This window comes from Loxodonta africana, chromosome 12 (genome assembly GCF_030014295.1).
Source record: "Loxodonta africana isolate mLoxAfr1 chromosome 12, mLoxAfr1.hap2, whole genome shotgun sequence".
NCBI classification, from domain to species: Eukaryota; Metazoa; Chordata; class Mammalia; order Proboscidea; family Elephantidae; genus Loxodonta; species Loxodonta africana.
In genome coordinates this window covers 57,235,888-57,263,540 of record NC_087353.1, presented here as the reverse complement: position 1 = coordinate 57,263,540, position 27,653 = coordinate 57,235,888, and the positions used below count along the sequence as shown (strand labels likewise).

At 41.4% G+C, this 27,653-nt stretch overlaps 1 protein-coding gene and 1 long non-coding RNA gene across 3 annotated transcripts in view; one reads left to right on the top strand and one right to left on the bottom strand.

Moving 5' to 3' along the window:
• Positions 1 to 7,418, bottom strand: part of LOC135232960 (uncharacterized) — a 28,322-nt gene extending 20,904 nt beyond the window's left edge. The window contains exon 1 of the long non-coding RNA XR_010323607.1: positions 6,798 to 7,418. This is a non-coding gene — a long non-coding RNA (uncharacterized LOC135232960). The remainder of the gene's footprint in view (positions 1 to 6,797) is intronic.
• ZNF200 (zinc finger protein 200) overlaps positions 7,400 to 27,653 on the top strand; it is a 36,946-nt gene continuing 16,692 nt past the window's right edge. Inside the window, exons 1-4 of one of the 2 annotated variants that reach the window (XM_010597367.3) lie at positions 7,400 to 7,508; positions 8,241 to 8,565; positions 10,020 to 10,084; positions 10,423 to 10,546. In XM_010597367.3, the coding sequence (XP_010595669.1) occupies positions 8,319 to 8,565; positions 10,020 to 10,084; positions 10,423 to 10,546 (436 nt within the window). In that variant the 5' untranslated portion in view covers positions 7,400 to 7,508; positions 8,241 to 8,318. Of the gene's footprint in view, positions 7,509 to 8,240; positions 8,566 to 9,375; positions 9,499 to 10,019; positions 10,085 to 10,422; positions 10,547 to 27,653 lie in introns of those variants that run through there. The other variant, XM_023557451.2, reaches the window with a different exon arrangement.

Genomic DNA, 27,653 nt, shown 5'->3' with positions numbered 1-27,653 from the left:
CATGTTTGGTAAAGTAGAGGGTCAATGAAAAAGAGGAAGACCCTCAATGGAGATGGATTGACACAGCGGCTGCAACAACGGGCTCAAGCACAGCATCCTTGTAGGATAGCACAGGACTGGGCAGTGTTTTGTTTTGTTGTACATGGGGCTGCTATAAGTGGGAACAGACTTGACGGCGCCTAACAACAACCTCTGTGGAGTGGCTGTGTTTTATTCCTTGGCAGGAGCTCTTTATACTGGGAATATCTAATTCTGTATCTGGCTTGTGTTTTAAAATTATTTTCTAGTTTATTATTTGTTTGACTTTGTTCATACTGTTAAAAATTTTTTTGAGTGTAGTCAGAGAAGTTTATGTCTTAAGGTATCTCAGTTTCCTGCTTCGCCTCAATGTTAATTTTAATGTTCTCTGAAATATTCTTTTATTGTTTACTAAATTCCGTTTCTGTATGAAGTATAAGGAAGTGAGTCTTTTTTTTCCCCACAGAATAGAGAATTTTTGCTAGCACTATCTATTTTACGCTAAAATGAAATGCTATTTCATATAAAAATATGGATCTCTTCCAGTCATTTGGCTAGACAGCCATCTTCTAAATTTCTTGGTATAGATGAGTGAGCACTTCCAGAGCTGCATTCATTTGTTGAAACATCTCAATTGGTATTTCATTAATTCCTGCAGCCTTGTGTTTAACCAATGCCTTCAGTCAGCTTGGACTTCTTCCTTCAGTATCATCGGTTCTTGATCATATATCACTTCCTGAAATAATTAAAAGTTGACCAATTCTTTTTGGTACAGTGACTTTGTGTATTCCTTTCATCACTTTTTGATGCCTCCTATGTCGTTCAGTATTTTGCCCATAGAATTCTTCGCTATTACAACACGAGTCTTGAATTTATTCTTCAGTTTTCTCAGCTTGAGAAATGCCAAGCTTGTTCTTCCCTTTTGTTTTTTTTTTAACTCCAGGTCTTTGCACATGTCATTGTAATACATTACTTTGTGTTCTCAAATTGCTCTTTGAGATCTTCTGTTCAGTTCTTTTACTTCATCATTTCTTCCTTGTGCTTTAGGGTCTTGACGTTCAAGAGCAAGTTTCAGAGTCTCCTCTGACATCCATCTTGGTCTTTTCTTTCTTTCATGTCTTTTCAGTGACCTTTTGCTTTCTTCATGTATGATGTCCTTGATGGCATTCCACAACTTGTCTGGTCTTTGGTCATTAGTGTTCAACACATCAAATCTATTCTCGAAATGGTCTCTAAATTAGGTGGGATATACTCAAGGCTGTACTTTGGCTCTGTGGACTTGCTCTAATTTTCTTCAGCTTCAGCTTGAACCTGTGTAAAAGCAATTAATGGTCTATCCCACAGTCAGCCCCTGGCCTTGTTTTGACTGATGATATTGAGCTTTTCCATCATCTCTTTCCACAGATGTAACTGATTTGATTCCTGTGTATTCCATCTGGCAAGGTCCACGTGTATAGCAGCTGTTTACATTGTTAAAAAAAGGTACTGGCAATAAAGAAGTTGTTGGTCTTGCAAAATTCTACCATGCAATGTCTAGCATCATTTCTATCACTAAAGCCATATTTTCCTACTACTGATCCTTCTTGTTTGCAACCTTTGCATTACAATCACAAGTAATTATCAATACATCTTGATAGCATGTTCGATCAATTTCAAACAGCAAAAGTTGGTAAAAATCTTCAACTTCTTCATGTTTGGTCTTTGTGGGTAAATTTGAATAATAGTCATATTAACTGGTCTTCCTTGTAGGCGTATGCATATTATTCTATCACTGACAGTGTTGTACTTTAGGACAGATCCTGAACTGTTCTTTTTGAGGATGAATTTGATGTCATTCCTCTTCAATTTGTCATTCCCAGCATAGCAGGCCACATGATTGTCCAATTCAAAAGGGCCAATACCAGTCCATTTCAGCTCACTAATGTCTAGGATATCAATCTTTATGTGTGCCATTTCATTTTTGACAATTTCCAATTTTCCTAGATTCATACTTCATACATCCCAGGTTCCGATTATTAATGGATGTTTGCAGCTGTTTCTTTTCATTTTTAGTTGTGCCACATCAGTAAATGAAGGTTCTGAAAGCTTGACTCCATCCACGTCATTAATGACGACCTCACTTTGAGGGAGCAGCTCTTCCCCAGTCATATTTTAAGTGCCTTCCAACCTGAGGAGCTCATCTTCTGGAACTTCATCAGACAGTGTTCTGCTGTTCATAAGCTTTTCATTGGCTAATTTTTTTTTTTTTTTAGAAGTAGACTGCCAGGTCCTTCTTCTTAGTCTGTCTTAGTTTGGAAGCTCTGCTGAAACCTGTCAACCATCGGTGACCCTGCTGTTACTTGAATACCAGTGGCATAGCCCCAGCATCACAGCAATACACAAGCTCCCACAGTACGACAAACTCACTGATGCATGGGGTGAAGAGATCTGTATTTATGCCTGTTCCAAAGAAAGGTGATACAACCCTGCCACCAATGACTGCCCTGACAGGGAACACAACAGAGAATTCCTGATGGACCAGGAGAAAAGTGGGATGCAGACCTCAAATTCTAATAAAAAGACCAGACTTAATGGTCTGATTGAGTCTGGAGGGACCCCAGAGGTCACGGCCCCTGGACTCTGTTAGCCCAAAACTAAAACCATTCCTGAAACCAACTCTTCAGACAATGATTAGACTGGACTATATATAAAAAAAAAAAAAAAAAAATTTTTTTTTTATAAGACATAACACGATACTGGTGAGGCATGTGCTTCTTAGCTCAAGTAGACACATGAGACTATGTGGGCAGCTCCTGCCTGGATGTGAGACGAGAAGGCAGAGGGGGACAGGAGCTGGTTGAATGGACACAGGAAATACAGGGTGGAGAGAAGGAGTGTGCTGTCACTTTTTTAGGGGAGCAGCTAGGGTCACTTAACAGTGTGTGCATAAGTTTTTGTAAAAGAAATTGACTTGAATTGTAAACTTTCACTTAAAGCACAATAAAAAAAAAACTAAAAAAAGATGATATAACCAAATGAGAAAACTATCCAATAATATCACTAATGTTACACATGAGTAAAATTTTGCTGAAGATCATTCAAAAGCAGTTGCAGCAGTACATCAACAGGGAACTACCAGAAATTCAAGAAAGATTCAGAAGAGGATATGGAAGCAGGGATATCATTGGTGACATCCAGTGGATCCTGGCTGAAAGCAGAGAATACCAGAAAGGTGTTTACCTGTGTTTTATTGACTATGCAAAGGCATTCGATTGTGTGGATCATAATAAACCCTGGATAAAGTTGGAAAGATTGGGAATTCCAGAACACTTAATTGTGCTCATGAGAAACCTGTACATAGATCAAGAGGCAGTCATTCAAACAGAACAACAAGATACTGCGTGTTTTAAAGTCAGGAAAGGTGTGTGTCAGGGTTGTATCCTTTCACCATTCTTATTCAATCTGTGTGCTGAATCAATAATCCGAGAAGCTGGGCTATATGAAAAAGAGCCCAGCATCAGGACTGGAGGAAGACTCATTAATAACCTGTGTTATTCAGACGACACAACCTTGCTTGCTGAAAGTGAAGAGGACTTGAAACACTTACTATTGAAGATCAAGACTACAGCCTTCAGTATGTATTACACCCCAACATAAAGACAATAAAAATCCTCACAACTGGGCCAATAAACAATATCCTGATAAATGGAGAAAGACTGAATTTTAAAAGATTTCATTTTACTTGGATCCACATTTAACACTCAAGGAAGCAGCAGTCAAGAAATCAAAGGATGCAACAGAAAAGAACAAATGTTATAGAGGCTGTGGGGAGATTGAACTCTTATGCATTACTGGTGTGAATGCAAAATGATACAACCGTTTTGGAAAATGATATGGTGCTTCCTTAGAAAGCTAGAAATAGAAATATCATACGATCTAGTGATTCCACTCCTTGGAATATATCCTAGAGAAATAAGTTGTCACACGAATAGATATATGTACACCCACGGCACTGGGTTTACTGGGGGTATGTCCATCGCAGCATTGTTCATGATAGCAAAAAAATGGAAACAACCTAGATGCCCATCAACGTATGAATGGGTAAAAAAAACTGGTACCTACACACAATGGAGTATTACACAATGCTAAAGAACAACGGTGAACCTGTGAAACATCACATAACATGGATGCATCTGGAGGACATTATGTTAAGTGAAATAAGTCAATCACAAAAGGACAAATATTGTATGAGACCACTACTGTAAAAACTCATGAAAAGGTTTACATACAAAATGAAACAATCTTTGATGGTTACGATGGTGGGGGGGGAGGGTGGGAATGGAAAAATACTTAATAGATAAGCAGTAACTTTGGTGAAGGGTAAGACAGTACACAATACTGGGGAAGCCAGCACAGCCTGTACAAGGCAGGGCCATGGTAGCTCCACAGACACATCCAAACTCCCTAAGGGACCGAATTGCTGGGCTGAGGGCTGTGGGGACCATGGTCTCAGGGAACATCTAGCTCAACTGGCATAACAGAGTTTATAAAGAAAATGTTCTACATTCTACCTTGGTGAGTAGCTTCTGGGGTCTTAAAAGCCTGTGAGCTGCCATCTAGGACACTCCACAGTTCTCACCCCTTCGGGAGTAAGGGAGAATGAAGAAAACTAAAGACACAAGGGAAAGATTAGTCCAAAGGACTCATGGACCACATCTACCATGGCCTCTACCAGACTGAGTCTAGTACAAGATGGTGCCCAGCTACCAACACTGACTGCTCTGACAAAGATCACAATAGGGGGTCCCAAGCAGAGCTGGAGAAAAATGTAGAACAAAACTTTAACTCAAAAAGAAAGACCAGACTTGCCGGCCTGACAGAGACTGGAGAAATCCTGAGAGTATGGCTCCCAGGCATCCTTTCAGCTCAGTAATGAGGCTGCTCCTTAGGTTCACCCTTCAGCCAAAGATTGAACAGGCCCATGGAACAAAACAAGTCCCCGGCGGAGGGACTGGAAAGTAGGCGGGAACAGGACAGCTGGTAATAGGGAACTGAGGGTTGAGAAGCGAGAATGTTGACATGTTGTGGGGTTGTTAACCAATGTCATACAACATGTGTACTGTTTGATGAGAAACTAACTGGTTGGTTCTGTAAACCTTCATCTAAAGTTCAATTAAAAAAAAAATTATGGTACACCCATACAATGGGTCTACCATGCAGCTGTTTTTAAAAATAAGGCAAAACCATACCTACAGATTTGGGGTGATCATTGAGATCTATTGTTAATGGAAATAAGTAAGACCTACAACAGTGTGTAAAAAAAAAATCAAAAGACGCATTGTACTGGGCACATTTGCTGCAACAGACCTTTTTAAAGTGTTAAAAAGCAAGGATGTCAGTTTAAGGACTAAGGTGTGCCTGACCCAAGCCATGGTGTTTTCAATCGCCTCATATGCATGTGAAGACTGGACAATGAATAAGGAAGATGGAAGAATTGATGCCTTTGAATTATAGTGTTGGCAAAGAACAATGAATGTACCATGGACTGCCAAAAAAAAAAAAAAATTTGTCCTGGAAGAAGTACAGCTAGATGCTCCTTAGGAGTGAGGACTGTGAGACTTTGTCTCACATACACTGGACATGTTATCAGGAGGGATCAGTCCCTGGAAAAGGACATCATGCTTGGTGGAGGGTCAGCAAAAAAAAAGGAAAATGTTCAACGTGATGGATTGACACAGTGGCTGCAACAATGGCCTCAAACTTAACAATGATAATGAGGATGGTGCATGACTGGGAAGTGTGTTGTTCTTTTGTATAGGGGGTCACCATGAGTCGGAACCTATTTGATAGTGCCTAACAAGACTTTCATATAGGTTTATATATATTCAGATCAATTTTTGCACTTGTTATTTTTTACTATTGATCTATTCGTCTACTCTTAGTCCAATCCTGGTGGCACAACAGGTGCTTGGCTGCTAACTGAAAGGTTAGTTGTTTGAACCCACCCAGTGGCTCTGTGGGAGAAAGATCTGGTGATTTGCTTCTATGAAGATTACAGCCTAGAAACCTTATGGGGCAGTTCTATTCTGTCACATGGGGTTGCTATGGGTTGAAATCAACTCGACAGCACCTAACTGCAACAGTCCAATCCATGGAGTCCCCAGGTTGTGCAAACTGTTAACACGCTTGCTGCTAACCAAAAGGTTCGAGTCTGGCCAAGTGCCTGGGGAGACAGGCCTGGCAATCTGCTTCCGAAAAATCAGCCACTGTACGAACCTATCGTGCACAGGTCTACTCTGACACATAGGGGATCATCATGAGTCGCAATCAACTCAGCATAGTTTGGTTTTTAGTTCAATCCGTACTGCTTTCATTAAAGGAGATTTTTACTAAGTTTTGATGTCTGAAAAGGCAGGTATTTCCTATTTTTCAAAAATTTCTTGGTGCCAGTTTTGATACTAATCTTTTTATAACATAATTTAAATCACGGTTAAGTGAGCCTGCTACACCTTGGGTTAAGGAAAGGCATTCATTTGTATTTTCTTTTGTCAACCCGCTTGAGGCTGATGTTGCACAGATGAGTAAGGAAATTCCTGCCTTTAAGGTGTCCCAACCCCGAAACCAGTTCCTAATACCACAGAGGGAAAAGACGCTGTTAAGCATCCGTGGAAGGCCGAAATTGGGAACGTTGCGGCGACAAGGACATGCGCATGATCTCTTAGAAAATGAGATGCAGGCGCAGACCGTAGAGCAGAAGCTGGCAAGCAGGGGAGGGGAAAGATCGTCCAGCTCTTAATTACCTGCTTCCCCCCTAGCAGAAGGTACACCTGGAATGACGCTCAGAATAGCGCGGCCACCTACGCCTACTCCATCCAATTCGCCTCCGCGTTCTTAGACCCGCCCCGGATGCTGCAGCGGAAACTGCAGCGGCCTTGAGCTGATCTTCCGGTCACAGAGACAGCCCGCTTCCGGTCCAGCCTCGGTCCTGCCCCACCCCAACTGCCGCGCCTGGCTGTCTCCCATTGGCTGTTTGTAGCTACACTGCATTTCCCAGCAAGCCATGGAGTGAGCGTGCCTGCACCTGGAGTCGTGCCAGCCCGTTATGGAGGACTGGAGCCAGCCTCCAGCTTTCTGTTTCTTATGCAGAGCCACAGAGAGGGCGGCTGCCATTAGCCTGGCCTCCCCACGGCTCTGTTCGCTCTATCGACCGGGCTCTAGCCTCGCTTTCTCAAGCGCAGAGGGCTCGCTCCGAGCGGGGAGACCAGGGTTCCGCACCGGAAACGAGGCACAGGGCGGACGTCAAGGCTGAGTGGCACCCGGCTTCCCAGAAGGCACCGCGTCCTCGCTGTACTGCCTAACTGGCGGCGGAGCGCACCAATAGTGGCCTGTGAGGACCCTCCGAAGGGCGAGGGAAGGGCTTGGCATCTCGCGCCAAATTTCCCTGTCTATCCCGAGCTTGGGTCTCTGGGTCGTCCCCGGCTAGCTCCCAGCGGCGGCAGAGGCCCCGAGAGGTGAGCGGGCTCCATGAGGGCGGGAATCAGGCTCAGGCGGCCTCTGGGGTCACTTGCGGGAGGAGCCAGGCCCGGCAGGGAGCCGTGTTCTTGTCCCAGGCGTTCCTGCCACTGGGCTTTGCGTTAAAGGTGCCCCTTGGTTGATGGGCTCCTAATGTGACGCCCTCTGTAGTTCTCAACTGGGTTTTGACGGCGACGAGGATCAGCAAACCATGTGTAGACACCTCACGCATTTGCTCCCTTGGAGAGTCATCAACCGCTCCTGAAGGGCATGTGAAAGAGGTGCGACCCCAAGGGGTGCCATTTGCCCAGATTCGGTGGCCAGCATGACTTCTAAGCAGATGCTCTTGGTATTGGACTCCAGGTTTTGTGTCTTCTAGCCCATTGCTTTTTTACCAGCATGAGTGGAACTGCTCTTCTCAGTGGGTTTTGCACATCGTATTTCCTAGGAAGATGGCTCTTAGCCTTCTAGGAGCTGCTTTCACTCCCTTCATTTCGGCCCTTGGCGTTCAGACATCTTCTGGCTTTCATTCTCAGGATCTTCCTTTCAGCCTTTGCTAAGAGAATCTTGTTCAGAGACCTTATGTTTCAGTTATGATTTTCCTACTCCAGTTCCCTTTAATTCCCGTTTTGATTTATCTCTCACATGGCCTCACTGCCCAAGTTGCCTATTGGGGCGGAGTCATGACTTGCCTAGTCTTGTGGATAATCCATGGTTTCTCTTGTCTGCAGCTTGGTTGTCTGGGAGATTTCCTTCAGGAAGAAGTGGCTCTTGAACTCTTGAAGAAACAAGTGTGGTTGCCAGGCACAATGGCTGCAAAAGTGGTCCCCATGCCCCCAAAGCCAAAACGGTCATTTATACTCAGAGTTCCTCCAAATTCAAAGCTGGGCCAAGACCTACTTCGAGATGCCACTAGTGGACCCAAGACCATCCACCAACTGGTGCTGGAGCACTTCCTCACCTTCTTGCCTAAGCCAAGTGTGGTCCAGCCCAGTCAGAAAGCCAAGGAAACCTTGGTTATTATGAAGGATGTGAGTTCAAGCCTTCAGAATAGAGGTGAGAAGCCAATGTTGTTTTACTGGAAGTGAAGCGGGCAGTACTGGGAACTGGGGTAGGTTTCCATATCAGTAAGTAATTTTTTAGCCTAGGCTCTGCAGACAAGCGAAACTGGTGAAATGTATGTGTACGTACATGTAGAGAGAGATTGATTGATTGATGTGAAGTAAATGGCTCACAGAGTTGTAGATGCTGGCAAGTTCTGAATCCATAGGTCAGGCATCAGGCTGGAGGCCTCTCCTGACTCACGTAGCTTCAGGGGCTGACAAACCCAAGATTAGCAGGTCAGACAGTAGGCCCCTGGCTCACGGGCTGCAGGGGCTGATGAATCCAAGATCATTAGTTCAGTTGGCAGGCTGATGGCTCACTGGCAGCAGAGGCTGATGAATCCCAAGATTGGGAGGAAACATGGCAGGTCGCTGGCCCAAACCAAAACCAAACCCAGTGCCATCTAGTTGATTCTGATTCATAGCGACCCTACAGGACAGAGTAGAACTGCCCCATAGAGTTTCCAAGGAGCGCCTGGTGGATTTGAATTGCCGACCCTTTGGTTAGCAGCTGAAGCACTTAATCACTACGCCACCAGGGTTTCCAGTCCCTGGCCCACAGGCTGACAAATTCCAAGATTGGCTAGCAATATGGTAGGCAGCTGGCTCAAATCCCAAGGACTGAAGGTCAGATGAAAAGAAACTGGATGCAGGATCCAGAGCAAGCAAGCAAGCTTTGCCAGAACGTCCATATATGTATTGTATGCAGGCCACACCCCTGAAGAAGCTCCCCTTACAACTGATTGACTGATCACACTCAATCACAACATGAAGGATCTACATTATTACATGATTACCAAATTGCATCATCGCATGATTGCCTAATCATTGAGAGTCGTGGACTAGCCAAGTTGACACAACCTTAACATCACAGGAATGGATTCAGGTTAGAATGGTGGGTATTGAAAAAGGAGTTAATTCTATTACATTGACATGTTGGGAAGAAAAAGTATGTTCTCAAGCTGGAGCAGTGTGCTGGGTATGTAAAGCCACAGAATAAACAGGGTGCATCTTTCTGTATTGTCCATTGTATTCAGGCATTTTGGGGGGGGAATATCTTTTTAGGATAAAGAAATGTGGATGAATTATTGATTCCATTTTATGGGGAATTTCAGAAATGCTTGCTGTGGGCATCTTCAGATTTTGCCATCCACCAACCTCCCCTTTAATAGCACCTCTGTGGGAAATTTTGAAGGGTAATTTGGGAAATCATTTGTTTCAGAATGAGGAGATACCCATGTAGGTTCAAGACCCTGGAGTTTATGGCTTGATCTGTGAACTCAGGAGCAGACAAGGTCTTGAGTTGCATACGGAAGGAATGGGAACAGCCTGACCCCAGGGTGTGGGTATAGTCCCCATATTAGAGTCACTGACTTTTCCACTAACTGCAGTTTTCTCTTTCCCCAGTGTCCAGAGAAGGAGCCCAGCAGAAACAGGAACTTGCATCTCTGTGTTCGAAAGCTGAGCCTGAGGTAGGTTCAGTTTCCCCGTTTCCTGCCTGAGTATGTCACCGTCTTTGCTCTTGCCGCCTTCGCTACTCAGCCAACCCATAAAACACGTTCTCGTAGTCAGCAAGCAGAGTGGACCAGCTCTTCATAGCCGCCTTTGACGTTTTCTTCTGTTTTCTTTCTCTTTGGCTTCTCTCTGAACCTGGCTTTCTTCTGTGTGTGCTGCATCTGTATGGTATTTGGAGAGCCCTTTCCCCATCCTTTTACCCCTTCCCTTGTTCTTTGTGTCCTAGTCTTTCTCACCAGCAGGGCTGTCAAGGAATCTCAGTAACTAAGAGGAGGGGGCCCTGTTGCTCTTTCAGGAGCTGGTGGTCTTTGAGGATTTGAATGTATTTCACTCCCAAGAGGAATGTGTCAGCCTGGATCTTTCTCAACAGCCCACCTCAGAGAACGAAGAATATGATGTTGGAGAGATGATGCTTTTGGGTAAGAAATCAAGTCTCTTGTGTTTTCAGATTGTGTTTATGGGGAAAACATGTCTTTGAGCTTTTGAGACGCAGTTCACACCTGCTAAGCACATGTGCATGCACGTAAACGTTTTACTCCGTGTAGTGGAGCCTGTCCCAGGTCTGGGTGGCCATGTTCCCTGTATCTCGTGAGTGAGAGAGGAGAGTAGACTTCTCTTGGAAAGCAAGACCTGTTGCCGATGTGCTACTGTCTGATATGCTAACTGAAGCTATGTGCTAACTAATGGCTGACGTACGATGTGCTGACTAGTGGCTGACGTACGATGTGCTGACTAATGGCTGACGTACGATGTGCTAATGGCTGACGTACCGTCTGCGGACTAATGGCTGACGTACGGTGTGCTGACTAATGGCTGACGTACGGTGTGCTGACTAATGGCTGACGTACGATGTGCTGACTAATGGCTGACGTACCGTGTGCGGACTAATGGCTGACGTACGGTGTGCTGACTAATGGCTGACGTACCGTGTGCTGACTAATGGCTGACGTACCGTGTGCTGACTAATGGCTGACGTACGGCGTGCTGACTAATGGCTGACGTACGGCGTGCTGACTAATGGCTGACGTACGGCATGCTGACTAAAGGCTGACGTACGAAGGTCAAACATTGAAACAGATGAAAAATGTGGGCACACTGTTTCTGAACCCATTTTCTGGATCCAGTGCTGTTCTCACAACAGGTATATTTTAAATTAGTTTTTTCATTACATACCAGCTAATTCTTTTAGGTCTTTTTTTTTTTTTTTTTTTTTTAACGTATGGTAGCTGTGAAATCTATTAGTATAAGTGAAAATGTATCCCACTGTTGACGAAAAGGATATCTAACACTTTCTATACAATTCTGTGTTACTGTGTGCTAAGCATTAGCGTAGGTACTTTGTATGCATTATCTCATGTAATTTTCACAGTAGCACTGTGGGGTATAGGAATTATCATTATTTTATACAGCAGGGAACTGAAGCAGAGAGAGGTTAAGAAATTTGCCAAAGGTCAAACAGCAGGAAGTAGTGAGCAGGGGCCTCAGAGCGTGCAGTCTTGGCCCAGAGCTATATTGCCTCCTTGCTACGTTTCTCTTAATTTTTTATCAGTGAATTTCCTGTGTGGTTGGTGAATGGGACCTTCTTTATTTGTACTCCTTTCCTAGTAATAGTTGCCAAATGTCCCTACTGCTCCGGGTGAAACTGATCTGGCAGCAGCAACTTCTCTGCAAGCTGCTTAGAGTTGCTGCAGCATTTCTCTAGGAATGTACTGCTACTCTAGAGGCAGAAGCTCTTAAAAGTGGTATTTGCTGAGTGCCTGATTCTCTTTACCTTACCATCATGGCTGTTTGCTTTTGAGACTGAGTGGAGCAGAAAGCAGGTTTTGGGAGTTGCCTGAGGTGGCCACAATCTATAATGAGTATTGAACTATGTACTTGTATTACACTATATGGTTATGGAGTGTGTGTGTTACTTGCATTAGGTGCTGTCGAGACAGCTCTGACTCATAGCGACCTTGTGTATAACAGAATGAAACTTGGCCCAGAACTGTGCCATCCTCGCAGTCACTGCTATATTTGAACCCGTTGTTGTAGCCATTGTGTCAATCCATCTCATTAAGGGTCTCCCTCTTTTTCACTTACCCTCTACTTTACCAAGCATGGTGTCCTTCTCCAGTGATTAGTCCCTCCTGATGATGTGTCCAAAGTAAGCGAGACAAAGTCTCACGAACATCGCTTCTAAGGAGCATTCTGGCTGTCTTTCCTCCAAGACTGATATGGTCATGTGGTGTGGTATATAATTAGCCTAGCTAACTTCCTGCAGATTATTCTATGTATATTTCTTGATAGAAAGAAAAAGAGCAGATTGATTGCCCTGGACTTCTCTTGAGTCTTGGACAAAACTAGCATTTACTTTGGTTGACTGGTTGGTGGGTATGTTGCCAACTCCAGGAATGTCTGTGCATCTTAGGACCTAGAGACTCAATCCTCACCATCTCTCCCCCAGTACCCTGAAGCTGATGGTTTAAGCTTAAAGTCATTCATGAACATTTCACAAAGGCTGCTTTGTTAACTCTTCAGACTGATTGGGTTCTGGAGTTGATATTCATTGGATTACAAAGGTGCATGATGCTCCATTCCTGCACTTTAAGAACTTTCAGTCTGTTCATAAGAAAAGTCATTGTAGAATTGTTCTAGCTGTAAAAAGCTATCGTAAGGTTTGGACAAGGAGTAGAGTTTGGAAGAAGATGGATTTGAGTTTAGATGAGATTGAATACATGGCAGAAAATGAAATGAAATTGTCCTCTGGGTACTTGGAAGTTAGAGTTTGGAGCTCAGATGTAAGAATGTAGAGATTTTGGAGTCAGTGGCATGTGGGTGATAGTTGAAATAATAACATTTGGTCAGTTCACCAAAGGAAAAGTATTAAGGGATTGAACCTCATGGGACTGGAATCAAAGGAAAGCCCTTGACATAGCAGAACAGAGGTTGTGTGTCTTAATCCAAGACATGTCAAGTGAACCACCTGGAAATAGGTAAAAATGTAGAACACTTAAGCCAGTTCTCATTAAAGAAGCTATTAAGATTATATCTGCTCTCAAATGTGATAATACACCTTTTCAAGATTCATGTAAATTGCGTACATAATATGCGACAAAGTCTCAGTAGATTCTAAAAAGTAGCAGTAATTAAATATCTGATCTCAATGCAGTAAAACTAGAAATTAATGAAATAAGAAAATAAAATTTTCTTCCACCTGGAAATTTTGAAACTGTTAAGATCCTTCAGTTGTAGGAGAAATACAAATTTAATTTGTATAATTTTTCTAGAAAACACTTACCTTTCAGAATCTATGACATAACCTAGAACAGTGCTCAGAATAAAATTCATGGCTGTAAAGGTGTATATAGCAATCATAGTTAAAAAACAAGTGAATGAGCTAAAGTAGAAGGAAGGTATTAATATAAAGTTAGAAAATAGTGAGTTAAAAAGTAGAATAAACAGAGGAACTAATAAGTAGAAAAAAATTGAAATAAACCAATTTCCATACAGAAAATGGAAATTATCAAAAAACTAGCCCACTTTCTAAGACAGAGCATCACTTTTCAGTTTCACAAGAAAATTCTTCTAAACCTTTACAAATTAGACAATTCAAATGCTGTGGAAACTTCCAGATTCTTTTATAAAATTAGTGTAACAAAACCTGACAAAAATTGCTATGACCTAGTAAAATTTATTCCAGAAATGCAAAAATGATTTAACAGTGGAAAACCTACTAATATGACCCAAAACCAAACCCAGTGCCGTCGAGTTGATTCCGACTCATAGCGACCCTATGGGACAGAGTAGAACTGCCCCATAGAGTTTCCAAGGAGCACCTGGCGGATTCGAACTGTTGATCCTTTGGTTAGCAGCCGTAAGCACTTAACCACTACACCACCAGGGTTTCCGAATTAATATAATGAGTCTTAAAAAGATGAAAAATCCTTCATTCACTTCTATAGTTAGCTGACAAGGTATTCAACAAAATCCAAAACTTTTCTTCGTAAAAGTATTTAACAAAACAGTAATGAATAGATAAATCTGTAATAAGGTATCAATCATCCTTTCAGTCCAAACTCCAGCTTCATCTTAAACAGGAAACATTGGAGGCATCCCCACTAAAATTAGGAATGTGATAGTGAAGCCACTGGCACCACTACTACTTGATACCGTGCTGCAGGCTTTAGCCATTGCAGTAAAGTGAGAAAGAAATTAGATGAATAACAGTTTGAAAGAAAAGGAAAAAAAAAAATACCTATGATGTCATAATGTAGCTGGAAACCCCTAGAGAGTGTCTGAAAACTTACTACAAATAATAAAAGCATTAAGTAAGGCAATGAGATGTAAAATTAATATATGGAGAAATCATTAGTTTGAACCGACTTAATGGCAATGGATTTGGGTTTTGGGTAGTGAGTGTGAAGTGTTACTGCGGTTTTGATTTGCGTTTCTCAAGTGGCTAATGTTGTTGAGCGTATTTTCATGTGCTCATCGACCATTTGTATATCTTTGGGGAAATGTCTATTCAAGTCCTTTGCCCATTTTTAACTGAATTGTTTATCTTTGTTGTTGAGTTGCAGGACTTTATATATTCTAAATATCAAACCCTTCTCAGGTACATGGTTTGCAAACATTTTCTCTCATCCTGTAGGTTGTCTTTTTGCTTTCTCGATAATGCCCTTTGATGTACAGTTCTTTTTTTTTTTTTAATGAAGTCAAATTTATATCTTTTGTTGCTCATTGCTTTTGGCATGTGTCTAAGAATCTAAGTATGAATACTTACCCGTATGTTTTCTTTAAGGGTTTTGGGGTTTTACCTCTCATATTTAGGTCTTTTATCCATTTGAAGTTAATTTTTGTATGTGGTGTGAGGTAGAGGCCTCGCTTCACTCTTTTGCATGTGGAATCCAGTTATTCCATTACCATTTGTTGAAAAGTCTATGGAATAGACTTGACACCAAATCATTTGGCCATAGATATATGGGTTTAGTTTTGGACTCTCAGTTTTATTCCATTGGTCTATATGTCCGTCCTTACACCAGTGCTGCACTGTTTTGATTACTGTAACTTGTAGTAAATTTTGAAATTGGGAAATACGAATCCTTCTACTTTGTTCTTTTTAAATTGATTTGGCATTTTGGGATCTCTTTAAATTCCATATGGATTTGAGGGTTGGCGTTTCCATTTCTGCAAAAAAAAGGCTGTTGGAATTTTGATAGGAATTACATTGAATCTATAGAACATTTTGGGTAGTGCTGACATTTTAACAACATTAAGTCTTCCAGTTCACAAACACATGATGTCTTTTCATTTATTTAAGTCTTTATTTTCTGTCAGCGATCTTTTGTAATTTGCAGTGTACAATTCTTACACTTCCTTGTTTAAACTTATTCCTAGGTATTTTATCCTTTTAGATGCTGTTGTAAATAAAATTATGTTCTTAATTTCTTTTTTGGATTGTTCATTGCTGATATATAAAAACCCAAGTGATTTTTACATGTTGATCTTATACCCTGCAACTTAGCTGATTTTGTTTATTAAGCTCTACTGGCTTTCTTGTAAATTCTTTGGGATTTTCTATATATAGAATACATATGTAATAATAAATCTATTATACACAAAGTATATAGATAAGATGTAATTTGTGACAGCAACATAAAGGGGTGCATTGGAGCAGAGGTTTTTTGTATGCTATTGAAGTTAAGTGGGTATTGATTCAAACTAGATTATTATAAATTTAGGATGTTAAATGTAATCCCCATGGTAACCACAGGGGGGAAAAATCTAAAAATCTATAAAAAGCAGGAACTTAGAAGGGAATCAAAGTGTTCCACTGCGACAATTAGCCCAACACAAAAGAAGACAGAAATGGAGGAAATAAGAGACGAAAAGAATACACGACATACAAATGGAAAAACAGCAGTCCTTCCCTATCGGTAATTACTTTAAATGTAAATGGATTTAACTGTGCAATCAAAAGGTAGAGATTGGCAGGTTGGATTAAAAAAAAAGAGAATTATATACTGTCTACAAGAAACTCACTTTAGATCCAAAACACAAATAGGTTGAAAATGAAAAAGAGGGGTCAATATTTCATGGCAAATAATGTGACTGAGAGAGCTGGGATGACTATACAAATATTAGACAAAATGGACTTCAAGTCAAAAGCTATCACAAGAGACAAAGACAATATATAGAGATAAGAGGGTCAGTTTATCAAGAAGATACAACAATTGGAAACACATAGGCACTTAACAACAAAGCCCCAAAATATATGAAGCAAGCTTTGACAGAATTGAAAGGAGAAATAGACAGTTCTACAATTATTTAAGTTGGAGAATTGAATGCAGTATTTCCAATGATGGGTAGAGCATCAATAAGGAAATAGAGGACTTCAAAAACACTATAAAACTAGACCTAGCAGACAAATACAGAATACTCCACCCAAGAACAGCAGAATACACGTTCTTCTCAAGTGCACATAGAACATTTTTCAGGGTAGATCCTATGTTATGGTCTCAGTAAATTTAAAAAGATTGAAATCATACAAAATATCTCTTCTGATCACAATGAAATGAAGCTAGAAATCAGTATAGATGGAAAACCAGAAAATTCACTAATATGTGGAAATTACACAGCACACTCTTAAACAAACAATAGACCAAAGAACAAAAAGCACAAGGGAAATTAGAACATACTTAGAGACAAATGAAAACACATAACAAAACTTACAGTTGCAGTGAAGGCAGTATTCAGAGAAAAATTTATAGCTGTAAACATTTACATTAGAAAGGAAGAAAGATCTCACGTCAGTAACCTAATTCCACACCTTGAGATATTAGGAAAAAAAAGCATATTAAACCCAAAGCTAGCAGAAGGAAGGAGGTAATAGAGATTAGAGTGAAGATAAATAAGATGATGTTGTTGGGTGCTGTCAACTTGTTTCTGACTCATAGTGACCCTACCTACTACAGAATGAAGCACTGCCTGATCCCGTGCCATCCCCAAAATCATTGTTATGCTTGAGCCTATTGTTGCAGCCACTGTGTCAGTCCATCTTATTGAGGATCTTCCGCTTTTTTTTTGCTGACCCTCTAGTTTACCAAGCATGATGTCTTTCTCCAGGGCCTGATCCCTCCTGATGACATGTCCAAAGTATGTAAGACATCTCACCATCCTTGCTTCTAAGGAGCATTCTGGTTGTACTTCTTCCAAGACAGATTTGCTTGTTCTTTTGGCAGTCCATGGAATATTCAGTATTCTTCGCCAACACCACAATTCAAAGGTGTCAGTTCTTCTTCAGTCTTCCTTATTTATTGGCCAGCTTTCATATGCATGTGAGGTGACTGAAAATACCATGGTTTGAGTCAGGTGCACCTTAGTCCTCAAAGTGACATCTTTCCTTTTTAACAGTTGAAAGAGGTCTTTTGCAGCACCGTTGCCCAGTGCAATATATTGCTTGATTTCTTGAGTGTTGTTTCCATGGTTGTTGATTCTGAATCCAAATAAAATGAAATCCTTGACAATTTCAGTCTTTTCTACCTTTATCATGATGTTGCCTATTGGTCCTTTTGAGAGTATCTTTGCTTTCTTTTTGTTGAGGTGTAATCCATACTGAAGGCTACGGTCTTTGATCTTCATCAGTAAATGAAGTCCTGTTCACTTTCAGCAAACAAGGTTGTGTCATCTGTGTAATGCAGGTTGTTAAAGAGTCTTCCTCCAATCCTGATACCCTGTGCTTGTTCATATAGTCCAGCTTCTCGAATTATTTGCTCAGCATACAGATTAAATAGGTATGGTGAAAGGATATAACTCTGACGCACGCCTTTCCTGCCTTTAAACCAATCAGTATCCCCTTGTTCTGTCCGAACAACTGCCTCTTGATCTATGTATAGGTTCCTCATGAGCACAGTTAAGTGTTCTGGAATTCCCATTGTTCACAGTGTTATCCATAATTTGTTACGATCCACGCAGTTGAATGCCTTTGCATAGTCAATAAAACACAGGTAAACATCCTTCTGGTATTCTCTGCTTTCAGCCAGGATCCATCTGACATCAGCAGTGATATCCCTGGTTCCACGTCCTCTTCTGAAACCGGCCTAAGTTTCCAGCAGTTCCCTGTCGATATATTGCTGCAGCTGCTTTTGAATGATCGTCAGCAAAATTTTACTCGCGTGTGCTACTAATGATATTGTTTGATAATTGCCGCATTTGGTTGGATTGCGTTTCTTTGGAATGGGCATAAATATGGATCTCTTCCAGTCAGTAGGCTAGGTAGCTGCCTTCCAAATTTCGTGGCATAGACGAGTGAGTGCTTCCAGTACTGTATCCATTTGTTGAAACATCTCGATATTCCGTCAGTTCCTGGAGGCTTGTTTTTTGCCAGTGCCTTCAGTGCAGCTTGGTCTTCTTCCTTCAGTACCATTGGTTCCTGATTATATGCTACCGTTTTTTTTTTTTTAACTTTTATTGAGCTTCAAGTAAACGTTTACAAATCAAGTCAGACTGTCACATATAAGTTTATATATACCTTACTTCGTACTCCCACTTGCTTTCCCCCTAATGAGTCAGCCCTTCCAGTCTCTCCCTTTCGTGACAATTTTGCCAGCTTCCAACTCTCTCTATCCTCCCATCCCCCCTCCAGACAGGAGATGCCAACACAGTCTCAAGTGACCACTTGATATAATTAGCTCACTCTTCATCAGCATCTCTCACCTACCCACTGTCCAGTCCCTTTCATGTCTGGTGAGTTGTCTTCGGGGATGGTTCCTGTCCTGTGCCAGCAGAAGGTTTGGGGACCATGACCGCCGGGATTCCTCTAGTCTCAGTCAGACCATTAAGTATGGTCTTTTTATGAGAATTTGGGGTCTGCATCCCACTGATCTCCTGCTCCCTCAGGGGTTCTCTGTTGTGCTCCCTGTCAGGGCAGTCGTCAATTGTGGCTGGGCACCAACTAGTTCTTCTGGTCTCAGGATGATGTAGGTGTCTGGTTCATGTGGCCCTTTCAGTCTCTTGGGCTCTTAGTTGTCATGTGACCTTGGTGTTCTTCATTTTCCTTTGATCCAGGTGGGTTGAGACAAATTGATGCATCTTAGATGGCCGCTTGTTAGCATTTAAGACCCCAGACGCCACATTTCAAAGTGGGATGCAGAATGTTTTCATAATAGAATTATTTTGCCAGTTGACTTAGAAGTCCCCTTAAACCATGGTCCCCAAACCCCCGCCCTTGCTCCGCTGACCTTTGAAGCATTCATTTTATCCCGGAAACTTCTTTCTTTTGGTCTAGTCTGGTTGAGCTGACCTTCCATGTATTGAGTATTGTCTTTCCCTTCACGTAAAGCAGTTCTTATCTACTAATTAATCAGTAAAAAACCCTCTCCCACCCTTCCTCCCTCCCCCCTTCGTAACCACAAAAGTATGTGTTCTTTTCAGTTTATACTGTTTCTCAAGATCTTATAATAATGGTCTTATACAATGTTTGTCCTTTTGCCTCTGACTAATTTCGCTCAGCATAATGCCTTCCAGGTTCCTCCATGTTGTGAAATCTTTCATAAATTCATCACTGTTCTTTATCGATGCATAGTATTCCATTGTGTGAATATACCACAATTTATTTACCCGTTCATCCGTTGATGGACACCTTGGTTGCTTCCAGCTTTTTGCTATTGTAAACAGAGCTGCAGTAAACATGGGTGTGCATATATCTGTTTGTGTGAAGGCTCTTATTTCTCTAGGGTATATTCCGAGGAGTGGGATTTCTGGGTTGTATGGTAGTTCTATTTCTAACTGTTTAAGATAACGCCAGATAGATTTCCAAAGTGGTTGTACCATTTTACATTCCCACCAGCAGTGTATGAGAGTTCCAATCTCTCCGCAGCCTCTCCAACATGTATTATTTTGTGTTTTTTGGATTAATGCCAGCCTTGTTGGAGTGAGATGGAATCTCATCGTAGTTTTAATTTACATTTCTCTAATGGCTAATGATCGAGAGCATTTTCTCATGTATCTGTTAGCTGCCTGAATATCTTCTTTAGTGAAGTGTGTGTTCATATCCTTTGCCCACTTCTTGATTGGGTTGTTTGTCTTTTTGTGGTTGAGTTTTGACAGAATCATATAGATTTTAGAGATCAGGCGCTGGTCGGAGATGTCATAGCTGCAAATTTTTTCCCAATCTGTAGGTGGTCTTTTTACTCTTTTGGTGAAGTCTTTAGATGAGCATAGGTGTTTGATTTTTAGGAGCTTCCAGTTATCTGGTTTATCTTCGTCATTTTTGGTAATGTTTTGTATTCTGTTTATGCCTTGTATTAGGGCTCCTAAGGTTGTCCCTATTTTTTCTTCCATGATTTTTATCGTTTTAGTCTTTATGTTTAGGTCTTTGATCCATTTTGAGTTAGTTTTTGTGCTTGGTGTGAGGTATGGGTCCTGTTTCATTTTTTTTGCAAATGGATATCCAGTTATGCCAGCACTTTGTTAAAAAGACTGTCTTTTCCCCAATTAACTGACTCTGAGCCTTTGTCAAATATCAGCTGCTCATATGTGGATGGATTTATATCTGGGTTCTCAATTCTGTTCCACTGGTCTGTGTGCCTGGTGTTGTACCAGTACCAGGCTGTTTTGACTACTGTGGCTGTATAATAGGTTCTGAAATCAGGTAGAGTGAGGCCTCCCACTTTCTTCTTTTTCAGTAATGCTTTGCTTATCCGAGGCTTCTTTCCTTTCCATGTGAAGTTGGTGATTTGTTTCTCTATCACCTTAAAAAATGACATTGGAATTTGGATCGGAAGTGCATTGTATGTATAGATGGCTTTTGGTAGAACAGACATTTTTACTATGTTAAGTCTTCCTATCCATGAGCAAGGTATGTTTTTCCACTTAAGTATGTCCTTTTTAATTTCTTGTAGTAGAGCTTTGTAGTTTTCTTTGTATAGGTCTTTTACATCCTTGGTAAGATTTATTCCTAAGTATTTTATCTTCTTGGGGGCTACTGTGAATGGTATTGATTTGGTTATTTCCTCTTCGATGTTCTTTTTGTTGATGTAGAGAAATCCAAGTGATTTTTGTATGTTTATCTTATAACCTGAGACTCTGCCAAACTCTTAGTTTCAGTAGTTTTCTCGTGGATTCTTTGGGGTTTTCTGTGTATAAGATCATGTCATCTGCAAGTAGAGATAATTTTACTTCCTCTTTGCCAATCTGGATGCCCTTTATTTCTTTGTCTAGCCTAATTGCTTTGGCTAGGACTTCTAGCACAATGTTGAATAAGAGCGGTGATAAAGGGCATCCTTCTCTGGTTCCCGTTCCCAAGGAAATGCTTTCAGGTTCTCTGCATTTAGAGTGGTGTTGGCTGTTGGCTTTGTATAAATGCCCTTTATTATGTTGAGGAATTTTCCTTCAATTCCTATTTTAGTGAGAGTTTTTATCATAAATGGGTGTTGGACTTTGTCAAATGCCTTTTCTGCATCAATTGGTAAGATCATGTGGTTTTTGTCTTTTATTTATGTGGTGGATTATATTAATGGTTTTTCTAATATTAAATCAGCCTTGCATACCTGGTATAAATCCCACTTGGTCGTGGTGAATTATTTTTTTGATATGTTGTTGAATTCTCTTGGCTAGAATTTTGTTGAGGATTTTTGCATCTGTGTTCATGAGGGATATAGGTCTGTAATTTTCTTTTTTTGTAATGTCTTTACCTGGTTTTGGTATCAGGGAGATGGTGGCTTCATAGAATGAGTTGGGTAGTATTCAGTCATTTTCTATGCTTTGAAGTACCTTTAGTAGTAGTGGTGTTAACTCTTCTCTGAAAGTTTGGTAGAACTCTTCAGTGAAGCCGTCCGGGCCAGGGCTTTTTTTTGTTGGGAGTTTTTTGATTACCGTTTCAATCTCTTTTTTTGTTATGGGTCTGTTCAGTTGTTCTACTTCTGATTGTGTTAGTTTAGGTAGGTAGTGTTTTTCTAGGAATTCATCCATTTCTTCTAGGTTTGCAAATTTGTTAGAGTACAATTTTTCGTAATAATCTGATATGATTCTTTTAATTTCAGTTGGGTCTGTTGTGATGTGGCCTATCTCGTTTCTTATTCGGGTTATTTGTTTCCTTTCCTGTATTTCTTTAGTCAGTCTAGCCAATGGTTTATCAATTTTGTTAATTTTTTCAACAAACCAGCTTTTGGCTTTGTTAATTCTTTCAATTGTTTTTCTGTTCTCTAATTCATTTGGTTCAGGTCTAATTTTTATTATTTGTTTTCTTCTGGTGCCTGACGGATTCTTTTGTTGCTCACTTTCTATTTGTTCAAGTTGTAGGGACAGTTCTCTGATTTTGGCTCGCTCTTCTTTTTGTATGTGTGCATTTATCGATATAAATTGGCCTCTGAGCACTGCTTTGCTGTTTCCCAGAGGTTTTGATAGGAAGTATTTTCATTCTCGTTGCATTCTATGAATTTCCTTATTCCCTCCTTGATGTCTTCTATAACCCAGTCTTTTTTCAGGAGGGTATTGTTCAGTTTCCAAGTATTTGATTTCTTTTCCCTAGTTTTTCTATTATTGATTTCTACTTTTATTGCCTTGTGATCTGAAAAGATGCTTTGTAATATTTTGATGTTTTGGATCCTGCAAAGGTTTGTTTTATGACCTAATATGTGGTCTATTCTAGAGAACGTTCCATGTGCGCTAGAAAAAAAAGGATACTTTGCAGCAGTTGGGTGGAGAGTTCTGTATAAGTCAATGAGGTCAAGTTGGTTGATTGTTGTAATTAGGTCTTCCGTGTCTCTATTGAGCTTCTTACTGGATGTCCTGTCCTTCTCCGAAAGTGATGTGTTGAAGTCTCCTACTATAATTGTGGAGGTGTCTATCTCACGTTTCAATTCTGTTAAAATTTGATTTATGTATCTTGCAGCCCTGTCATTGGGTGCATAAATATTTAATATGGTTATATCTTCTTGATCAATTGTCCCTTTTATCATTATGTAGTGTCCTTCTTTATCCTTTGTGGTGGATTTAAGTCTAAAATCTATTTTGTCAGAAATTAATATTGCTTCTCTTGTTTTTTGCTTATTGTTTGCTTGATATATTTTTTTTCCATCCTTTGAGGTTTAGTTTGTTTGTGTCTCTCAGTCTAAGGTGTGTCTCTTGTAGGCAGCACATACACGGATCGTGTTTCTTTATCCAGTCCGAGACTCTCTGTCTCTTTATTGGTGCATTTAGTCTATTTACATTCAGCGTAATTATAGATAAGTAAGTGTTTAGTATTGTCATTTTGATGCCTTTTTATGTGTGTTGTTGACAGTTTCATTTTTCCACATACTTTTTTGTGCTGAGACGTTTTTCTTAGTAAATTGTGAGATCCTCATTTTCATAGTGTTTGACTTTATGTTTGTTGAGTCGTTACGTTTTTCTTGGCTTTTATCTTGAGTTATGGAGTTGTTATACCTCTTTGTGGTTACCTTAATATTTACCCCTATTTTTCTAAGTAAAAACCTAACTTGTATTGTCCTATATCGCCTTGTATCACTCTCCATATGGCAGTTCTATGCCACCTGTATTTAGTTCCTCTTTTTGATTATTGTGATCTTTTACGTATTGACTTCAATGATTCCCTGTTATGAGCATTTTTTTTTTTTAATTAATCTTAATTTGTTTTTGTGATTTCCCTATTTGAGTTGATACCAGGATGTTCTGTTTTGTGACCTTGTGTTGTGCTGGTATCTGATGTTATTGGTTTTCTGACCAAACAATTTCCTTTAGTATTTCTTGTAGCTTTGGTTTGGTTTTTGCAAATTCTCTAAGCTTGTGTTTATCTGTAAATATCTTAATTTCGCCTTCAAATTTCAGAGAGAGTTTTGCTGGATATATGATCCTTGGCTGGCAGTTTTTCTCCTTCAGTGCTCTGTTGATGTCATCCCATTGCCTTTTTGCCTGCATGGTTTCTGCTGAGTAGTCTGAACTTATTGATTCTCCCCTGAAGGAGACCTTTCTTTTCTCCCTGGCTGCTTTTCAAATTTTCTCTTTATCTTTGGTTTTGGCAAGTTTGATGATAATATGTCTTGGTGATTTTCTTTTTGGATCAATCTTAAATGGGGTTCGATGAGCATCTTGGATAGATATCCTTTCGTCTTTCATGATGTCAGGGAAGTTTTCTGTCAGGAGATCTTCAACTATTTTCTCTGTGTTTTCTGTCCTCCCTCCCTGTTCTGGGACTCCAATCACATGCAAGTTATCCTTCTTGATAGAGTCCCACATGATTCTTAGGGTTTCTTCATTTTTTTTAATTCTTTCATCTGATTTTTTTTCGGCTATGTTGGTGTTAATTCCCTGGTCCTCCAGATGTTCCAGTCTGCATTCTATTTGCTCGAGTCTGCTCCTCTGACTTCCTATTGCGTTGTCTAATTCTGTAATTTTATTGTTAATCTTTTGGATTTCTACATGCTGTCTCTCTATGGATTCTTGCAACTTATTAATTTTTCCACTATGTTCTTGAATAATCTTTTTGAGTTCTTCAACTGTTTTATCAGTGTGTTCCTTGGCTTTTTCTGCAGTTTTCCTTATTTCGTTTCTGAGGTCATCCCTGATGTCTTGAAGCATTCTGTAAATTAGTTTTTTGTATTCTGTATCTGATAATTCCAGGATTGTATCTTCATTTGGGAAAGATTTTGATTCTTTTGTTTGGGGGGTTGTAGAAGCTGTTATGGTCTGCTTCTTTATGTGGTTTGATATTGACTGCTGTCTCCGAGCCATCACTAAGATATAGTAGTGGTTTATTCTGTAATTGTTCACTGAGTCTTATCTTGTTTTGTTTTCTTTCAGCATACGTGGATGGGCTACTAGATTGTGCTGTCTTGTTTGTTGTAGCCCTTGACTTACTTATGACCTATTACCAGCTGGTTTGGGTTGTTGCCAGATATATATGCCTGAGTCCATTCACTATTCTTGAGTAGAATCTGATTTTGGGTCATCAAGTGTTTGCTGCACTCTAACACCTATCTACCTCGAGAAATAGTGGTGATAGTTGTGTGCACCAGATTCTATTAGCAGCTGGGGTTCACCCTCCAGGGAGGCAGGATGCTGACAGCCTTCCCCCAAATGTCCGTGAGGTAGGTGTGTCTCTATTCCTGTAGCATCTTGGTGGGAGGGCACTGCGGCTGTACCTTAGGCCCCCAGTGCAAGTACCTCTACTGATTGGTACGTGTCACCCTCCTTAGACCCCTAAGGCAAGAGGCTAGGTGGTCTGGGGGGAGCTTCAGCCCTCAGTTCCCTGTTGTGAGTCAGTTAGGTCTCTGTTGAATAAGCAGAGATATCAGACCTGGGAATCTTGTTTTTCCAGAGAATCCGCTAAAAAAAAAAAAAAAACAGTCAGATCCCTATCAGAACTGCCTTTGGATTATAACTGCCACCTTGTTCCCTGTAAGGATGAAAGTCCGAGATTTGGCTCATATATGCTTGGCTGTAGCTGTTTCTGTGTTTTTAGTCCAATTAGGGATGGATTTTTGATCCCTGGGTTTTTTGTGGTTCCTTCTCTCAGGCTGGAAGAATGGGTTAGGAAAAGACCAAAAAAAAAGGCGGGGGGGGGGGAAGCAAAGCTGCCGTGGAGTCGGAGCCGTTCTCCCTCTGGCTCAGGAAATTCCAATGTTAATGAAGCCGCCTGGAAAGGGTGGGGGAGGGTTCAGAGAAACAGGAGAGTAGCACCCCAGAATATAGCCAAAGTTGCTTATCTTGCTTGGAATGACTATTTTATCTGAGATTCCCGAGAGGCTGTCGCCTATGTGTGCTGGCTGTGTGGAGATTGCCCCTGAGGGTCTGGCCCACTGAAGCCGCGGTCAGATGCTCTGCTGCCAGTCCAATGCCCAGCGTCAATGTTCCCCTGCTGGGACACTTCACTCCCGGCTCCAAAATCAGTCGCTGACTCCCGGGGACTTCTCATCTCGCCAGCCGCGTCGCCGTGCTGCCCCTGTGGACTGGCTGGACCCTCTCCTGGTGTTAGTTCAGGGGTGTAGGGCTACGCCCCGTGCTTGCGCCGTGACAGCGCCCAGTCAAAAGCCCGGCGCCAAGCTTCCCCAGCTGGAACGCTGCATTCCCGGCTCCCAAACCAGTCACTGCCTCCCGGGGACTTCTCCCACCAGCCGCGTCGCCACGCCGCCCCCGCGGACTGGCTGGGCCCGCTCCCGGGGTCAGTTCAGGGAGGTTGGGCTGCGCCCCTTGTTTGCGCCGTCACAAGATTTCAGCTCCCGTGGGGCTAGACCTAAGCCCGGCGCCAAGGTTACCTGACTGGTACGCTGGCTCCAGGCTCCGAAAACAGTCGCTGCTTCCCTGTATTTTTTTGTTCTCCGTCTCTAAATCTGTGTTTGTTGTTCAGGGTTCGTAGATTGTCATGTATATGATCGATGCACTTGTTTTTCCGAGTCTTTGTTGCAAGAGGGATCCGAGGTAGCGTCTACCTAGTCTGCCATCTTGGCCCCGCCTCCCTTTTTTTTAAAATACTTTTTATTCTGCCTTAAGTGAAAGTTTACAAATCAAGTTAGTCTCTCACATGTAAACTTATATACACCTTACTACTTACTCCCACTTACTCTCCCCCTAATGAGTCAGCCAGCTCCTCCTTCCATTCTCTCCTTTCATGACCCTTTTGCCAGTTTCTAACCCCCTCTACCCTCCCATCTCCCTTCCAGACAGGAGATGCCAACATAGTCTCAAGTGTCCACCTGATACAAAGTAGCTCACTCCTCATCAGCATCTCTCTCCAACCCATTGTCCAGTCCAATCTATGTCTGCTGAGTTGTCTTCGGAAATGGTTCCTGTCCTGGGCCAACAGAAGGTTTGGGGACCCTGACCGCCGGGGTTCTTCTAGTCTCAATCAGACCATTAAATCTGGTCTTTTTATGAAAATTTGGGGTCTGCATCCCACTGTTCTTCTGCTCCCTCAGGGGTTCCCTGTTGTGTTCCCTGTCAGGGCAGTCATCGGTTATGGCCGGGCAGCATCTAGTACTTCTGGTCTCAGGATGATGTAGTCTCTAGTGCATGTAGCCCTTTCTGTCTCTTGGGCTCATAATACCTTGTGACCTTGGTGTTCTTCATTCTCCATTGATCCAGGTGGGTTGAGACCAGTTGATGCATCTTAGATAGTAGCTTCTTAGCATTTAAGACCCTAGACAGCACACTACAGAGTGGGATACAGAATGTTTTCTTAATAGAATTTATTTTGCCAATTGACTTAGATATTTCCTGAAGCCATAGTCCCCAAACCCCCGCCCTTGCTCCACTGACCTTCGAAGTATTCAGTTTATTTAGGAAACTTCTTTGCTTTTGGGCCAGTCCAGTTGTGCTTACCTCCCCTGTATTGAGTGTTGTCCTTTCCTTTACCTGAAGTAGTTCTTATCTACTATCTAATCAGTAAATAACCCTCTCCCACCCTCCCTTCCTCCCTCCCCATTCTCGTAACCACAAAAGAATGTGTTCTTCTCAGTTTAAACTGTTTCTCAAGATCTTATAATAGTGGCTCTATACAATGTTCGTCTTTTTGCGTCTGACTAATTTCACTCAGCATAATGCCGTTCA